We start from the raw sequence: 16,573 nt of genomic DNA, 5'->3' as shown, positions 1-16,573 counted from the left end.
AAGAAGGAGCAGCAGAAGAAGCAGCAGAAGAAGCAGCAGAAGAAGGAGCAGCAGAAGAAGCAGCAGAAGAAGCAACAGAAGAAGCAGAAGGAGCAGCAGAAGAAGAAGCAGAAGAAGCAGCAGAAGAAGAAGCAGAAGAAGGAGCAGAAGAAGGAGCAGCAGAAGAAGGAGCAGAAGGAGCAGCAGAAGAAGCAGAAGGAGCAGTAGAAGAAGAAGCAGAAGAAGGAGCAGCAGAAGAAGCAGAAGGAGCAGTAGAAGAAGAAGCAGAAGAAGGAGCAGAAGGAGCAGCAGAAGAAGCAGAAGGAGCAGTAGAAGAAGAAGCAGAAGAAGGAGCAGCAGAAGAAGCAGCAGAAGAGGGAGCAGAAGGAGCAGCAGAAGAAGAAGCAGAAGAAGCAGTCAGCCTCTGAGTGTCGCTCAGGATTGAGAAGTTAAAGCAGCTTTGAGCTTCAGTCGTCACTTTGTGATCATAATCCAAATAATCCATCAGAGACTCAGAGGATCAATCTGCTGTTCACTGATCAGTTTAAATTTTAAGAAACTTTTCTGTCCAATCACAAAGTGAAAACACAAATTATACTCAAGCATGTGTCACATTACTTTATGTCTTGTCTTTGAGTGTACCGGCCCTTTAACTCCATCAGGAAGCTCAGAGCAGTTAACTCCTCCTGACCAATCAGAGCCCCCCCTCTTCTGTTAAGTTCTTTCCCTTAAAATAAAAACCTCTTAATGTATTCCAGCCATCAGTGTCTCCTTTGATGTGTTTACACCTGTCAAACACCTGAACAAGAATTAGAATAAAACCTCAGAGCTTTTCAAAGTAAGGGGTTTGGATTTTCACATTAAAGGACAACTGCAGGATCTCTGGATACAGACTTTTATGTGTGTGTGTGTGTGTGTGTGTGTGTGTGTGTGTGTGTGAGTGTTTGAAGAGTTGACTCCTGAAAAATAAATCGATCTGAAACTGTTTAACATGATTCTCTCTGAGCAGGCAGCCGATTGGTTAACCTAGTGACCCCCACACAGACCCTCAGTTCAGTGTAACCAGGTTAATCAGCTTGTGGGGGCAGGTGTAATCTACCTTCCTGAAGGTCAGCACAGACTGTAAACAGAACCAGGAAGCAAGAACAAATACTCTTCTCTGATTGGCTCACAGCCATGAGGGTCCCCACAGCTTAAATAAACACCTGATTCAGTCACGTTTCAGGAAACACAAAATTTTAACTAAGGGTCAACCAAGGGTTAATGAAGGGTTAATTAAAGGTTAACAAAGGGTTAATTAAAGGTTAATTAAAGGACTGTAAGTGATATGTTAATATTCGAAACTTTTAACTAAATAAAAATCTGAGTTCAGTTTTCATGTTCAAAACATTTTAATTCAAAAATCCAACCAGCAGATTTAATAAAAACCATCTGTGACATCATCATTCAGTAGTCCCACCCCCTGACGCTCACAGTCCAGTCAGAGTGTGGCATGCTGGGAGGGGGCGTGGTGTCGGCGGGTGTGTCTCAGCAGCAGCTGAGGGTCTGGACTTGAGTACTCACACTGTTGGCATGAAAACACCTCACCAGTGTGATGGCGGCGAGCGTGGAGGTCCAGACTCTTCTTCTGGATACTGACACAGAAACACAACCCATGTTACTATGGCAACCAGAGGGCAAGCCCAGCTGACTGCAGGCACAGGTGATGTGATCCAGGTGAGTTACCTTCTGTAGTCACAGAGCTCACAACTGTATGGCCGCTCCTGACTGTGAGTCCGGCTGTGTCTGAGCAGAGAGCTGCGGTCTATAGAAGCGTATGCACACTCTGCACACCTGTACGGCCTCTCACCTGGACACACACAAATCATACAGTCAGCTGACACTGGGTCTCATTCATGAAACGTGAGCAGAACGAATTTGTGTGTAAACTGTTCGCAGACGGAAATTTACGTGCATCTCCGCATTCATCAATATTTTAGTAGCTCCGATCTTTTCGTAGCCACTAACAAAATCTACACATGCTGCTGACCATGCGTAGTGCTTGTGTAAATTTAAGAATGCACATAAATAATGCTGGTCACTATTGGAAATTACAATTTTAATTCATATTGGGCTCTGGTATGTACACAATACGCAGATGCCTTTGAAACACGTGATATAGCCTAAACATGACAAACGATTAAAATATAACACATTTAGAAAATTATTTGAGACAACAGGTTTTGTTTTTTTTGTGTGGCTCTTTGATCATCTGAAAGAAACCTTTAATAAATCTGATGTGAAAAATGTTTATTTTACGTTGGCTGCAGACGGACTTATTTGGAGCTGTATAAAACAGAGCTTTAGGCGATGCATACAAAGCTGCTGTGGGCTATTTGTTATCCGTATCCTTTGTTAAAATAGATGTTAAATAGCTCTACACTCGACAGCCATCACTGATTCAGATTTGATCCATTACGCACAATATAACATTTCTGGTTTCCCGTTTCCACTTCATTCAATCCGGAGAGAAAACCCCACAAATGAATCTTCTGTTTGTTTGGTGAGACTGTACGACCTAGGTTAAACTACACTGACCACGAAGCTATCAGTGATGGTTTAATGTATTATGATTTAACACTTATCACCTTACCATCTGGGTTTGATGTTGACTCCAGTGGAGGCATGTCGCTGTCTCCATCAGGTGTAATTCCTGACAGAGAGGTCTCCCCAATTCTGCCAGCGATGTGACTGTGAGCCTCCTCCTCCTGTGGCTGATGTGTTTTTTTTGTGCTTATGCGTTTCCTCCAGTTTCATGTCAAACCATTTACGCTTCACCTCGGACACGGTTCTTTGGACTACAGAGACAACATTAACGGCATCTGTCACCTCCCTCCAGGCCTTCGCTCTGCCTGTCCCTGTCACACCACTGCTAACAGATAAAAATAAAATGTGTGTTCTTAACTCCACTTCACCCAAAATTATTTCTATCTCCGCTTCGGAAAAATTCTTTTTTCTTTCTCTCTCTTTCTTTGTTTGCGCCATGACTGACAGGTCGACTGGATGCATCTACACCTCCTTATATGGTGGTCATTGGCAATTCATGGGCGTGGATTTATACTAACAGCTGATTAGCGGGAGCGCGCTGTCACTTTACGATGGATTGGCATTCATGATCATACACACGTGTTTACGATCAGATCTGAGTTTCCCGCGGTGTTCATGAATCCGGAGTAGGTTTTTAGTAGCGTAGGCTTTTATGTGCAAATCTACGCACACGTTTACTAACGTTCCATGAATGAGACCCAGTGTTTCTACAGATGTGTGTTTCTAGGTGTGTTATGTGTTTGTTACCTGTGTATGTGTTCTCAGGCATGTGTACGTGTGTTACCTGTGTGTGTCCTCAGGTGTTGTAGCAGTGAGGCCTTCAGTCTGCTGCTGTAGGAGCAGTGCAGACAGGTGAATGGTTTGATTCCTCCATGGACGCCCAGGTGACGCCTCAGAGTCAGCTTGGAGGAGAACTTCCTGTAGAGAAAGAAACGGCTTCCGTTACACCAATACACCAGGGCAAACGTTAATACACCTGGGCTATTCTTAATACACCAGGGCAATCATAAATACACCTGGGCTATTCTAAATACACCTGGGCTATTCTTAATACACCAGGGCAATCATAAATACACCTGGGCTATTCTAAATACACCTGGGCAATCGTTAATACACCTGGGCAATCGTTAATACACCTGGGCTATTCTTAATACACCAGGGCAATCATAAATACACCTGGGCAATCGTTAATACACCAGGGCAATCATAAATACACCTGGGCTATTCTAAATACACCTGGGCTATTCTTAATACACCAGGACAATCATAAATACACCTGGGCTATTCTAAATACACCAGGGCAATCATAAATACACCTGGGCAATCGTTAATACACCTAGGCTATTCTTAATACACCAGGACAATCATAAATACACCTGGGCTATTCTTAATACACCAGGGCAATCATAAATACACCTGGGCAATCGTTAATACACCAGGGCAATCATAAATACACCTGGGCTTTTCTAAATACACCAGGGCAATCGTTAATACACCAGGGCAATCATAAATACACCAGGGCAATCGTAAATACACCTGGGCTATTCTAAATACACCTGGGCAATCGTTAATACACCTGGGCTATTCTTAATACACCAGGGCAATCGTTAATACACCTGGGCAATCGTTAATACACCTGGGCTATTCTTAATACACCAGGGCAATCGTTAATACACCTGGGCAATCGTTAATACACCAGGGCAATCATAAATACACCTGGGCGGGGCTTATTACACCAGGGCAATCATAAATACACCAGGGCAATCGTTAATACAACAGGGCAATCATAAATACACCAGGGCAATCGTTAATACACCTGGGCAATCGTTAATACACCAGGGCAATCATAAATACACCTGGGCGGGGCTTATTACACCAGGGCAATCATAAATACACCTGGGCGGGGCTTATTACACCAGGGCAATCATAAATACACCTGGGCGGGGCTTATTACACCAGGGCAATCATAAATACACCTGGGCTATTCTAAATATACCAGGACAATCATAAATACACCTGGGCTATTCTAAATACACCAGGGCAATCGTAAATACACCTGGGCTATTCTTAATACACCAGGGCAATCGTTAATACACCTGGGCTATTCTTAATACACCAGGGCAATCGTAAATACACCTGGGCTATTCTAAATACACCAGGGCAATCGTTAATACACCTGGGCAATCGTTAATACACCTGGGCTATTCTTAATACACCAGGGCAATCATAAATACACCTGGGCAATCGTTAATACACCAGGGCAATCATAAATACACCTGGGCTATTCTAAATACACCTGGGCTATTCTTAATACACCAGGACAATCATAAATACACCTGGGCTATTCTAAATACACCAGGGCAATCGTTAATACACCTGGGCTATTCTTAATACACCAGGGCAATCGTAAATACACCTGGGCTATTCTAAATACACCAGGGCAATCGTTAATACACCTGGGCTATTCTTAATACACCAGGGCAATCGTAAATACACCAGGGCAATCGTTAATACACCAGGGCAATCATAAATACACCAGGGCAATCGTAAATACACCTGGGCTATTCTAAATACACCAGGGCAATCGTTAATACATCTGGGCAATCGTTAATACACCTGGGCTATTCTTAATACACCAGGGCAATCGTTAATACACCTGGGCAATCGTTAATACACCTGGGCTATTCTTAATACACCAGGGCAATCGTTAATACACCTGGGCAATCGTTAATACACCAGGGCAATCATAAATACACCTGGGCGGGGCTTATTACACCAGGGCAATCATAAATACACCAGGGCAATCGTTAATACAACAGGGCAATCATAAATACACCAGGGCAATCGTTAATACACCTGGGCAATCGTTAATACACCAGGGCAATCATAAATACACCTGGGCGGGGCTTATTACACCAGGGCAATCATAAATACACCTGGGCAATTGTTAATACACCAGGGCAATCGATAATACACCTGGGCAATCATAAATACACCTGGGCGGGGCTTATTACACCAGGGCAATCATAAATACACCTGGGCTATTCTAAATATACCAGGACAATCATAAATACACCTGGGCTATTCTAAATACACCAGGGCAATCGTAAATACACCTGGGCTATTCTTAATACACCAGGGCAATCGTTAATACACCTGGGCTATTCTTAATACACCAGGGCAATCGTAAATACACCTGGGCTATTCTAAATACACCAGGGCAATCGTTAATACACCTGGGCAATCGTTAATACACCTGGGCTATTCTTAATACACCAGGGCAATCGTAAATACACCAGGGCAATCGTTAATACACCAGGGCTATTCTTAATACACCTGGGCAATCACAAATACACCAGGGCAATCGTTAATACAACAGGGCAATCATAAATACACCAGGGCAATCGTTAATACACCTGGGCAATCGTTAATACACCAGGGCAATCATAAATACACCTGGGCGGGGCTTATTACACCAGGGCAATCATAAATACACCTGGGCGGGGCTTATTACACCAGGGCAATCATAAATACACCTGGGCGGGGCTTATTACACCAGGGCAATCATAAATACACCTGGGCAATCGTTAATACACCAGGGCAATCATAAATACACCTGGGCGGGGCTTATTACACCAGGGCAATCATAAATACACCTGGGCAATCGTTAATACACCAGGGCAATCATTAATACACCAGGGCAATCATAAATACACCTGGGCAATCGTTATTACACCAGGGCAATCGTTAATACACCTGGGCTATTCTTAATACACCTGGGCAATCATAAATACACCAGGGCAATCGTTAATACAACAGGGCAATCATAAATACACCTGGGCAATCGTTAATACACCTGGGCAATCGTTAATACACCAGGGCAATCATAAATACACCAGGGCAATCGTTAATACAACAGGGCAATCATAAATACACCTGGGCAATCGTTAATACACCTGGGCAATCGTTAATACACCAGGGCAATCATAAATACACCTGGGCGGGGCTTATTACACCAGGGCAATCATAAATACACCTGGGCAATCGTTATTACACATATCTTGTATCAGTTCCTTGATGTGACCAAATGTGGGAACCGTCTGCTGTGGTTGTTCTGCTCTTAAACGCGTTGCAATATAGTCTTCACCTGTGATTGGTCTGATTATAAATCCCTCTGGTTACCTGTGGAGTGAGGAATTGTGGGTAATGCAGTTACCTGTCGCACAGAGTGCAAGAGAAGCCTGTCTCCTCCTCGTCTTTCTTCCTCTTCTTTGCGACGCTCTGCAGTGAACCAGCCTGACCTCTTCTTCACACACACATGCACGCACACACACACACACACACACACACACACACACGTTCGTTATGTTTAATTGTGCATGTTCACAAACTGAGGACTTTTTTTTTGGAAATACTCTCATGGTTATTTTGGGAAGTTGTTGGTGGGATTTTCAGAATAAAAGCTTCTGACAGTCGGGTGATGCTGGGTCAGGTTTGTACCTATCTGTGGGGCCCTCCTCCTTCCCTCCTGCTCGTCCAACCAAGCGGCCCCTCTGTCCTTCTGGAGAGAACAAATCATCAGCACTGTTTTGAACAGTGTGTCATTGATCAGTGATCCATTATTACCTGCTGCAGGTAAAGGTATTCTGACCTGAGTGGTCGTCGTTGCGGCGCTGTTTGCAGCTGCTGTGTGTTTGTTGGTGGGCGTTTCTAGAGGCGGAGCTTCTGATCGACCTTGATGCTGCTGCCTTCTTCTTTTTCTCGTCCTGTTCCTGGCCCTTCCCCCTCCTCCTCCCCCGCCCTCTCCTCCACCTCATCATGCGGTGGCTCCTCAGGTGAGACTCCAGCTCCTCCCAGCTGTCAGACATCCAGCTGCAGGAGATACAGCTGAACCCACCTGCGGCGCGGTGAGAGCGCACATGGACGTCCAGCCGCCGGCGGGACGGCAGCTTCAAAGGACACAGGAGACACGGCAGCCTCCTCCTCCTGGGCTGAGACGGGCGGGGGGGTTCAACAATGGGAGGGGGGACAGGCTGGGAGGTACTGGGACGAGGGGGAGGGAGTTTGGTGGCTGAGATGCGACACAGTCCCAGAGTCATGAGGTGAGCAGACTGTGCTGTCTCCTCCTGGGTGGCAGGGGGGTGGATGGGACAGGATAGACCTTCGGACCCCTCCTTCAGAGGGAAGATGGAGGCCTCCTCCTCGAACAGAGTGCTGACCTGTTTATTAGGACACTACCCATTACCCAGCATGCATTTCACCAAGCCTCACATACAGACCATAGACTGTATAAAAAGATGGCCGACAGCTCCTTAAACCCTCTCTGTCGCCCCCTGCTGACTGGCTGCAGTATAGCTCATAAAGCCCGCCTCCTCCATGTTAACAGATGGGACATGAGTCAAACTATAAAATCAAAATACACGTCAAATACATTTTTCTCAAACATGGTTTCTGTCACTATAGTTACTTATCATGCTGATTTATGTCACAGTGTTCATTTTACTTTTAATGAGTTACTTGATGCTATAAAAAGGGGGTGTGGCCTCATGATTGACAGCTCTGTGGACAAATGGGGCTCCTGCAGCGTTCTGTTCCCGAGTAGCAGAGTAGAGGAGGAACGGCGAAAGGAGACGTAACTAACACTAACACTACAGTCAGTGAACTTTCCATCAGCGTGAATATCTGCTTCAGACCGACACAAGAAGCTGCTCTGCTGTTAAACACGCCGGTGTGACGGATGGTTGTTATCAGTAAGTTAAATGTGTGTTTTGGTTAGTGGAAGTGGCTACGGCGGCTCCACCCGCTGATCTCTACTGCGCAGTTCTGGCTCCAAAGCAGATGGAGACGTGTCGTCCATCTTTATTTACGGTCATTGATACAGACTCACAGCTGTGTTTACGTCACTCTGATCTTTCAACACATCTGTTTGAAATCTGCTCCAAATATATTAAATAAATATAATAATAATAATACATTTTCTCATTAAAGTGTGTGTGTGTGTGTGTGTAAGGTGTGTCACCTCACAGGTGTGTGCGACCTGCAGCCCGCCCTCGCTGCTGATGTCACAGGTGGGCGGGGACATGTTGTCCAGCATGTTGTAGAGCAGGAAGTCTTCGTCCTCATCGCTCTGCTTCGACTCTCCGTTCAGATCAAGCTGGTAGGGCGACGCCCCCCGCTGGAGCCCCACCCCCTCTCTGTCCTCAGCTCCACTTCCTCCGTCAGCACCTCCCAGGTATGTGAGGGTGGGGGGGCGGTGCCTGAGCAGCAGGTGGCTGCTGATGGAGGCCTTCAGGCTGCAGGTGAACTGACAGAGCTTACAGCGATAGAGCTCCACCAGGAAGGACTCCACCAGGCCGCCGCCCACACCCTCCACCTCCCCGCAGTACAGGCTGGAGCTCACAGCCCCGCCCACCACCTGCAGGGTCACTGGACTGATGTCACGGTACTGCTGCCTCACGGACGACATCACCACGACATTACCGGGACATCAGCATGACATCGCAGGCAGCAGAGGACGCTCACTGAGAACAGGGGAACAATAAAACAGGATCAGACTACAGCATTAGCAGCCGAAGCTAACTAGCCAAACAGCTAAGTACAAACTAAAAACCTGAAAGTAAAGGAAGTGATGGTGAGGAGGAAGAGGCTGTTCATGCCTCCACCCAGTCAACAAACAGACATCTCACGAGTCAGCAACAGACAGACACACAGGAAAGACAGAACGACAGACAGACAGAACGAGAGACAGACAGACAGAACGACAGAACGACAGAACGACAGACAGACAGAACGAGAGACAGACAGACAGAACGACAGAACGACAGAATGACAGACAGACAGAATGAGAGACAGACAGACAGAACGACAGAACGACAGAATGACAGACAGACAGAATGAGAGACAGACAGACAGAACGACAGAACGACAGACAGACAGAACGAGAGACAGACAGAATGACAGACAGACAGACAGAACGACAGAATGACAGAACGACAGACAGACAGAATGAGAGACAGACAGACAGAACGACAGAACGACAGACAGACAGAACGAGAGACAGACAGAATGACAGACAGACAGACAGAACGACAGAACGACAGAACGACAGACAGACAGAATGACAGACAGACAGAACGACAGACAGACAGAATGACAGACAGAATGACAGACTGAACGACAGAACAACAGACAGACAGAATGACAGACAGACACACAGGACAGACAGACAGACAGAATGACAGACAGACAGACAGGACAGACAGACAGACAGAACGACAGACAGACAGACAGAACGACAGAACGACAGACAGACAGAATGACAGACAGAACGACAGAACAACAGACAGACAGAATGACAGACAGACACACAGGACAGACAGACAGACAGAATGACAGACAGACAGACAGAACGACAGACAGACAGACAGACAGACAGAACGACAGAACGACAGACAGACAGAATGACAGACAGAACGACAGAACGACAGACAGACAGAATGACAGACAGAACGACAGAACGACAGAATGACAGACAGACAGACAGAATGACAGACAGAATGACAGACAGAACGACAGAACAACAGACAGACAGAATGACAGACAGACACACAGGACAGACAGACAGACAGAACGACAGACAGACAGACAGACAGACTGACAGGATGACAGACAGACACACAGGACAGACAGACAGACAGAATGACAGACACACAGGACAGACAGACAGACAGAACGACAGACAGACACACAGGACAGACAGAACGACAGACAGACAGAATGAGAGACAGACAGACAGACTGAACGACAGACAGACAGACAGAACGACAGACAGACAGGATGACAGACAGACAGAACGACAGACAGACAGGATGACAGACAGAACGACAGACAGACAGACAGACAGAATGACAGACTGAACGACAGACTGAACGACAGACAGATAGAGAGACAGAATGACAGACTGACAGAATGACAGACAGACAGAACGACAGACAGACAGACAGAGAGACAGAATGACAGACAGACAGAGAGACAGAATGGCAGACAGACAGAGAGACAGACAGAATGACAGACAGAGAGACAGAATGACAGACAGACAGACAGAATGACAGACAGACAGAATGACAGACAGACAGACAGAACGACAGACAGACAGAGAGACAGACAGAATGACAGACAGAATGACAGACAGACAGACAGACAGAATGACAGACCGAATGACAGACAGAGAGACAGAATGGCAGACAGACAGAGAGACAGACAGAATGACAGACAGACAGACAGACAGAGAGACAGACAGAATGACAGACAGACAGACAGACAGACAGAGAGACAGACAGAATGACAGACGGACAGAGAGACAGAATGACAGAATGACAGACGGACAGACAGACAGAGAGACAGAATGGCAGACAGACAGAGAGACAGACAGACAGAATGACAGACAGAATGACAGACAGACAGAATAACAGACAGACAGAACGACAGACAGACAGGATGACAGACAGACAGACAGACAGAATGACAGACAGAGAGACAGACAGAATGACAGACAGAGAGACAGACAGAGAGACAGACAGACAGAATGACAGACAGAGAGACAGACAGAGAGACAGACAGAATGACAGACAGAGAGACAGACAGACAGACAGACAGAATGACAGACAGAGAGACAGACAGAATGACAGACAGAGAGACAGACAGACAGACAGACAGAATGACAGACAGAGAGACAGACAGAGAGACAGACAGAATGACAGACAGACAGAATGACAGACAGAATGACAGACAGACAGACAGACAGACAGAATGACAGACAGACAGACAGACAGAATGACAGACAGAATGACAGACCGAATGACAGACAGAGAGACAGAATGGCAGACAGACAGAGAGACAGACAGAATGACAGACAGACAGACAGACAGAGAGACAGACAGAATGACAGACAGACAGACAGACAGAGAGACAGACAGAATGACAGACGGACAGAGAGACAGAATGACAGAATGACAGACAGACAGACAGACAGACAGACAGACAGACAGACAGAATGACAGACAGAGAGACAGACAGACAGACAGACAGAATGACAGACAGAGAGACAGACAGAGAGACAGACAGAATGACAGACAGAGAGACAGACAGACAGACAGACAGACAGACAGACAGACAGAATGACAGACAGAGAGACAGACAGACAGACAGACAGAATGACAGACAGAGAGACAGACAGAGAGACAGACAGAATGACAGACAGACAGCAGCACGTGATGGAAAGAGAGTTTAGTGTGAGTGTCGATGAATGAAGAATCCTTTTAATGTCACAGTAAACTCATGGAAACTCATGAATTTCACATTTTCCATGTCTAGTCAGTAAATGTTCAATGACAGCAGTTTAGATACACATTTTTAAAATTTCAATGTTTATTTTAATAAAGAGGCATTCAAATTGCAACGAAATCGAGCTTTTTATCAAATACCTCCTGGAGGTGAACACCAGGACCCTGCTGGGGTCTGAGGCCCCACAATGTCCTCATGTCCTAACACATTGTAGTCAGCTCCATCCATCTTTATTACAATATCCAGGTTACTGATCAGGTCTCTTCTGGATATCTGTGTGCACACTGGCATGCACAATACAATGGGGCCCTGAGCACGTCTGTTACTATTAATGTGTTAACTGAATGAATTCTTCATCACATCATGTAGTCAGATTCTCTCTTTAATATGAGACTGTATAATACGATCCTCTTCAGTTAAACACAGCTGACACGTTAAACACGTTGACAACATTAAACCTGTACGTTGATCACAAATATCACCTGGTTCATTGTTTTATTTTATTTTCACTTTGAAGTGAAGCCGCATTTTAAATAACACAGATTATTACATATGATGCACATGTAGCATAGCAGGAAGCTAATGGGGCTAACGAGCTGACGCTGTTGTTCCTGTTTAATCATGAAATAAATAAAATAATGAGCTAGCATGATGATGCTAGCAGTTAGCAACAGAGAAGAAGTAAACAGTGCTGGCAGGAGCTAATACTATAAAGAAAAAACAAACCATTAAAAGTCTGAATCAAAGAGTTAAATAAAAAAACTCACCTGCTGCTACAAGCACGAGCTTGCGTTTGTTTACTTCCGCTTTTCTTCCTCTACGGTCCCTACGTCACGTCTCCTCACTGCTACAGCCACCTGGGGGTGAAGTGGAGGAAGGAGGTCAAAAGACGTCTACACTCATGACATGAAATAATTTAATTTGCTAATTAATGGAATAAAAATGGGTTGTATAGTTTCTTTTGTGAAGCTGATTCAAGTTTGACTCTTTCATTTTATGGTTTTGATTTCCTGTTATCAGATCAGCTTCCAGCCCAAAACATAACCCTGCCAGAAACCAGGACTGGACTGGCCATCTGGCATACCGGACATTTTCCCGGTGGTCCCGACGCACTGGGGCCGGCATACTTCGTTTAAATAAAACAAAAACTAAACTTATTGCCCACGACCGGTTCATGAAGTAAAGGCAGTTCCCCATTGGTTTATTCTCTATAAAGACACTAGTCTTTGCCCAATCATGTCTCCTACACAGCCGGCTCCACTCCTCCCTCCTTGGTCAGCTCATCTCCTCTTGTCTGCGGATGACGGAGCGTGCAGGGGAATGAAGAGAAGCGTAACAGGAATCGAAGTGTGGATAGCGCAAAATGCGCTAACATTACTGATTTGTTTGCTGCAAGAACTGTTGAACCGTCCTCAGTAGCACCCAGCACACTATCATGCAGCACCAGGTGAAGAGAGGAGAGGTGTAGTACTCTCCGTCAGCAGCAGCAGCAGCAGCATCGTCTCTCTATTAATCATTAGCTAAGATACCATAACAACATGGTACAAACACTTAGCTGAAGTTACTTTCACCCATCCCTCCGTTTATTTTCCATGAGAACACAATAAGATCCATTAGCTTAAGTTTATTATGTTCAACTTGCCCTGTCTGTTACAATGTTACTTTTTCATTTAGCAGACGCTTTTGTCCAAAGCTACGTATATGTGAAAGTTAATGATCTATACAGTCATATCCGAAGGCTATTCCTACCGGAAACAATTTGGGGCTCAGTGTCTTGCCCAAGGACACTTGGACATGTGACTGTAGCAGTCAGGGATCCCCCCAACCTTCGGATTGAGAGACAGAGACTCTACCACTGAGCCACAGCCGCCCTTTTACCGTATTAGTATTGTAAGCTATTTTGTTATTAGGGCTGTTTTATGTAAACTGGTGTGTAACCATGTTTGTATTATATACTGTTGAGCAGTTTACTATCTATACTCAGAGCTCTTATTTTGGAAGAGAAAGGAAGGGAAGTTGTTGTGGGTTCGGTAGAAGCGGGATGCTGGTATGGACGTCTCTGAATAAAGAGTGAAGTTCTTCCGACGGGGTCTCCGTGGTTTATTGTTTTGTAATTCTAACAAGTCTAGGCGCCTTCATAAACCCTCGGTTACATTGGTGGCAGCGGTGGGATTTCGTGCCGCTTTATGGACACTTTGAGATAAGTCGGTCAGTTACATGTGAGTTAGCTTACTCATGTTAGCCACTGCTAACACGCGATTAGCTTAATTATTTACAGTGTTCAGCCATAGTGCGAGTCCGTTCCGCGTTTCGTCTGGGGATTACATCATGCTCCCCATTGCATAAGTTAGAGAGATAGAGAAAAAATAAATAAACACATAATGTGGAAGTACGAGGACCCGCTGGATAACAGAGAGCGGCGGGACAAGACCTTTTGCCAGTGATGTGAGGATTGAACTCCCACTACCCTTCGCTGGAGAGGACAAGCAAAGTTTTCCCTGCTGGGCCAGACAGTATGAAGTCGCTGTGGAAGCACTGGTGGGAGTCACTGGAGGTGGCTATGACTATGAACTTGCAAGGATTTTACCAACACGGCTGTCAAAGGCTGCTTTTCTCCTGTGGGATAGCCTGCCGGCAACTGTCCAGACCAACTATCCTGCAGTAAAAGAAAAGTTGCAGGATGCTTTCAGTCAAAAACATTTTCTGGACTGTTTCAGAGCAAACCTCGCTGCCCGGAGCCGTGCCCCAGGTGACAGTTTGGAAGTTTATGCAGCAGAAATAAACAAATTAGTTCAGGAAGCATTCCCAGACTACGGTGATATAGCTCAGAGACAAGAGAAGTTTCGCAGATTTCTGGCTGGGCTCGACCCGGCTCTGAGAGCTAAATGCCATGAGCAGGGGGCCACTGATTTGGATGAGGCCATGATTATTGCTGGCCGATGTGAAATGGCCAGAGAGACTCTAAAGATGGACTATGTCAACCCTCAGCTACGCCAGACTCCTGCTGGGAGTGGTCTAGCAGCTATGGTGCATTCAATATCGGATGGAAGTGGTTTATACAGAGCAATGGACAGACTTACAGAAGACATGAGAGAAATGAGGATGGAAATGAGACGAATGGCAGAGGAAGATAACAGGCTGAGGTCAAGTGGCTGGAGAGATGAATACAGAACCCCTCCCTTAGGCCGTGGCAGTCAGTGTCAGTGTGCTTGTGGGGAGCAGGGCTGCCATTCATGTGGCCCCGGGGTGAACCAAGGGGGCGCTCACCTGATCGTGGCTGGCGTGAACGGGGAGCTGAGGAAGGCCCCGGAGAAAGACAGGATTACCAGTTGCCTGAATATAACCGACCCAGCTCACCAAATTGGAGGAGACCTGCCAAGGGCCCCTTTAACGACGAGACACCAAGGCGGCGAGGAGTGCATTTTCTCTCCCCCAGGAGAGAGGACACAGCCAACCAGCAGGGAAAAGAGATGTAGCTGATGTTGCGGCCCAAACACCAGCTACACAGACAGCACTGCTGGGCCTGGACTTCCTGGTTGCAAATCATGCCCTCTTGGATTACGGCCGAGGCAAACTGCAGTTATGGGACACAGTTATTCCTCTTTTGAGCGATCAAGACTTGATACCTGAATGTTGCAATGTCTCCCTCACCACTGCTGTGACACTGCCCTCCCTCAGTGAGATGCTGGTGCCTGTGAGTGTGTCCCCACCCAGGCCCATTGACCAGCTCCCTGAATATATTACTACTTATCCCCAGATCTACAGAATAAGAGTGAGTGTGTGGTGGCTCACTCGGTGACAGCGGTGAAGAATGGGATCACCACAGCCCGTGTGTTGAACCCCACAGATAAGGACATTATACTCAGAGAGGGCATGCACCTGGGGGAGTTTTTCTCCGTGGATGAAGCTGAGATTGTGCCTCTCCCCCAGGTCTCAGATAAGACTGTCTCTGCCATTGCATCCACTGATGTGCCTGTGTCACTGGAGCAATCCCCAGCCAGTCATCAGCAGAAGGCACAATTAGTTGCATTGTTGAATGAACACAAAGAGATATTCAGCACGTCAAAAGGGGTGACTGGAAAATGCACACTCATTAAACATCACATTCAAACCGGTGATCATCCTCCCCTGCGGCAGCGTGCTTACCGAACCTCGCCAGAAAAAAGGGAGGAAATAGACAGACAGGTGGTGGCTTTGCTAGCTGATGGGGTGCTTGAAGAGAGGTGCAGCCCCTGGGCCCCACCTGTAGTGTTAGTCAAGAAGAAGAATGGTGAGTGGAGGTTCTGCATCGACTATCGTCGCTTGAATAGTATAACAGTGAAAGACTGCCACCCCCTTCCTAGAGTGGATGATACCCTAGATGCATTAGCGGGCTCCCTGTGGTTTAGTACATAAGATTTTTCTAATGGCTACTGGCAGGTGGAGGTCGTGGAGCAAGACGGAGAGAAAACAGCCTTCACGACGGGCCGGGGCCTCTATCAGTGGCGGTCAATGCCTATGGGCCTCACTAACTCGCCTGCCACTTTTCAGCGTAAGATGGAGCTCGTGCTCAGAGGGCTTCCGTGGCAGGTCTGTATGGTGTACCTCGACGATGTGCTGATATACACCCCAACATTTGAGGATCACCTCTCCAGTCTACGCAAAGTTTTCTCCAGGATTCAAGCAG

General features: G+C 46.3%; 1 protein-coding gene across 4 annotated transcripts; it reads right to left on the bottom strand.

Annotated features, from left to right (window-relative positions):
* Positions 1-1,383: 1,383 nt before the first annotated feature.
* LOC138611731 (gastrula zinc finger protein XlCGF57.1) lies at positions 1,384-12,714 on the bottom strand. Of its 4 annotated transcripts, none has more exons than XM_069684946.1 (8): positions 12,675-12,714; positions 8,585-9,086; positions 7,217-7,784; positions 7,066-7,126; positions 6,782-6,871; positions 3,350-3,483; positions 1,705-1,828; positions 1,384-1,613 (listed from the first exon to the last, which is right to left on the bottom strand). In XM_069684946.1, exons 2-8 carry the CDS (start codon positions 9,029-9,031, stop codon positions 1,460-1,462), a joined length of 1,578 nt encoding a protein of 525 aa, XP_069541047.1. In that variant the 5' UTR covers positions 9,032-9,086; positions 12,675-12,714; the 3' UTR covers positions 1,384-1,459. The 4 variants fall into 4 exon arrangements, with proteins under 4 accessions (XP_069541047.1, XP_069541049.1, XP_069541048.1 ...); XM_069684948.1 differs by having other exon boundaries at positions 6,782-6,868; XM_069684947.1 differs by having other exon boundaries at positions 7,066-7,123.
* Between the last annotated feature and the right edge of the window lie 3,859 nt (positions 12,715-16,573).

The sequence above is a fragment of the Semicossyphus pulcher genome, unplaced genomic scaffold (assembly GCF_022749685.1).
Source record: "Semicossyphus pulcher isolate SPU_LCO1_2020_fin unplaced genomic scaffold, fSemPul1.0.p SCAF_7, whole genome shotgun sequence".
Classification (NCBI taxonomy): domain Eukaryota; kingdom Metazoa; phylum Chordata; class Actinopteri; order Labriformes; family Labridae; genus Semicossyphus; species Semicossyphus pulcher.
Note: the sequence above shows the minus strand (reverse complement) of the source record. Positions and strands in the feature narration are given on the sequence as shown.

What these genes read in the sequence shown, in the direction of transcription:
- LOC138611731 (XM_069684946.1), bottom strand. Translation starts at nt 9,031, where the DNA reads ATGTCGTCCGTGAGGCAGCAGTACCGTGACATCAGTCCAGTGACCCTG. An exon ending in CCGCAACGACGACCACTCAG is followed by an intron (nt 7,127 to 7,216) that starts GTCAGAATACCT and finishes TGTTCTCTCCAG; the next exon opens with AAGGACAGAGGGGCCGCTTG. An exon ending in ACACCTGAGGACACACACAG is followed by an intron (nt 1,829 to 3,349) that starts GTAACACACGTA and finishes GTGTGTGTCCAG; the next exon opens with GTGAGAGGCCGTACAGGTGT.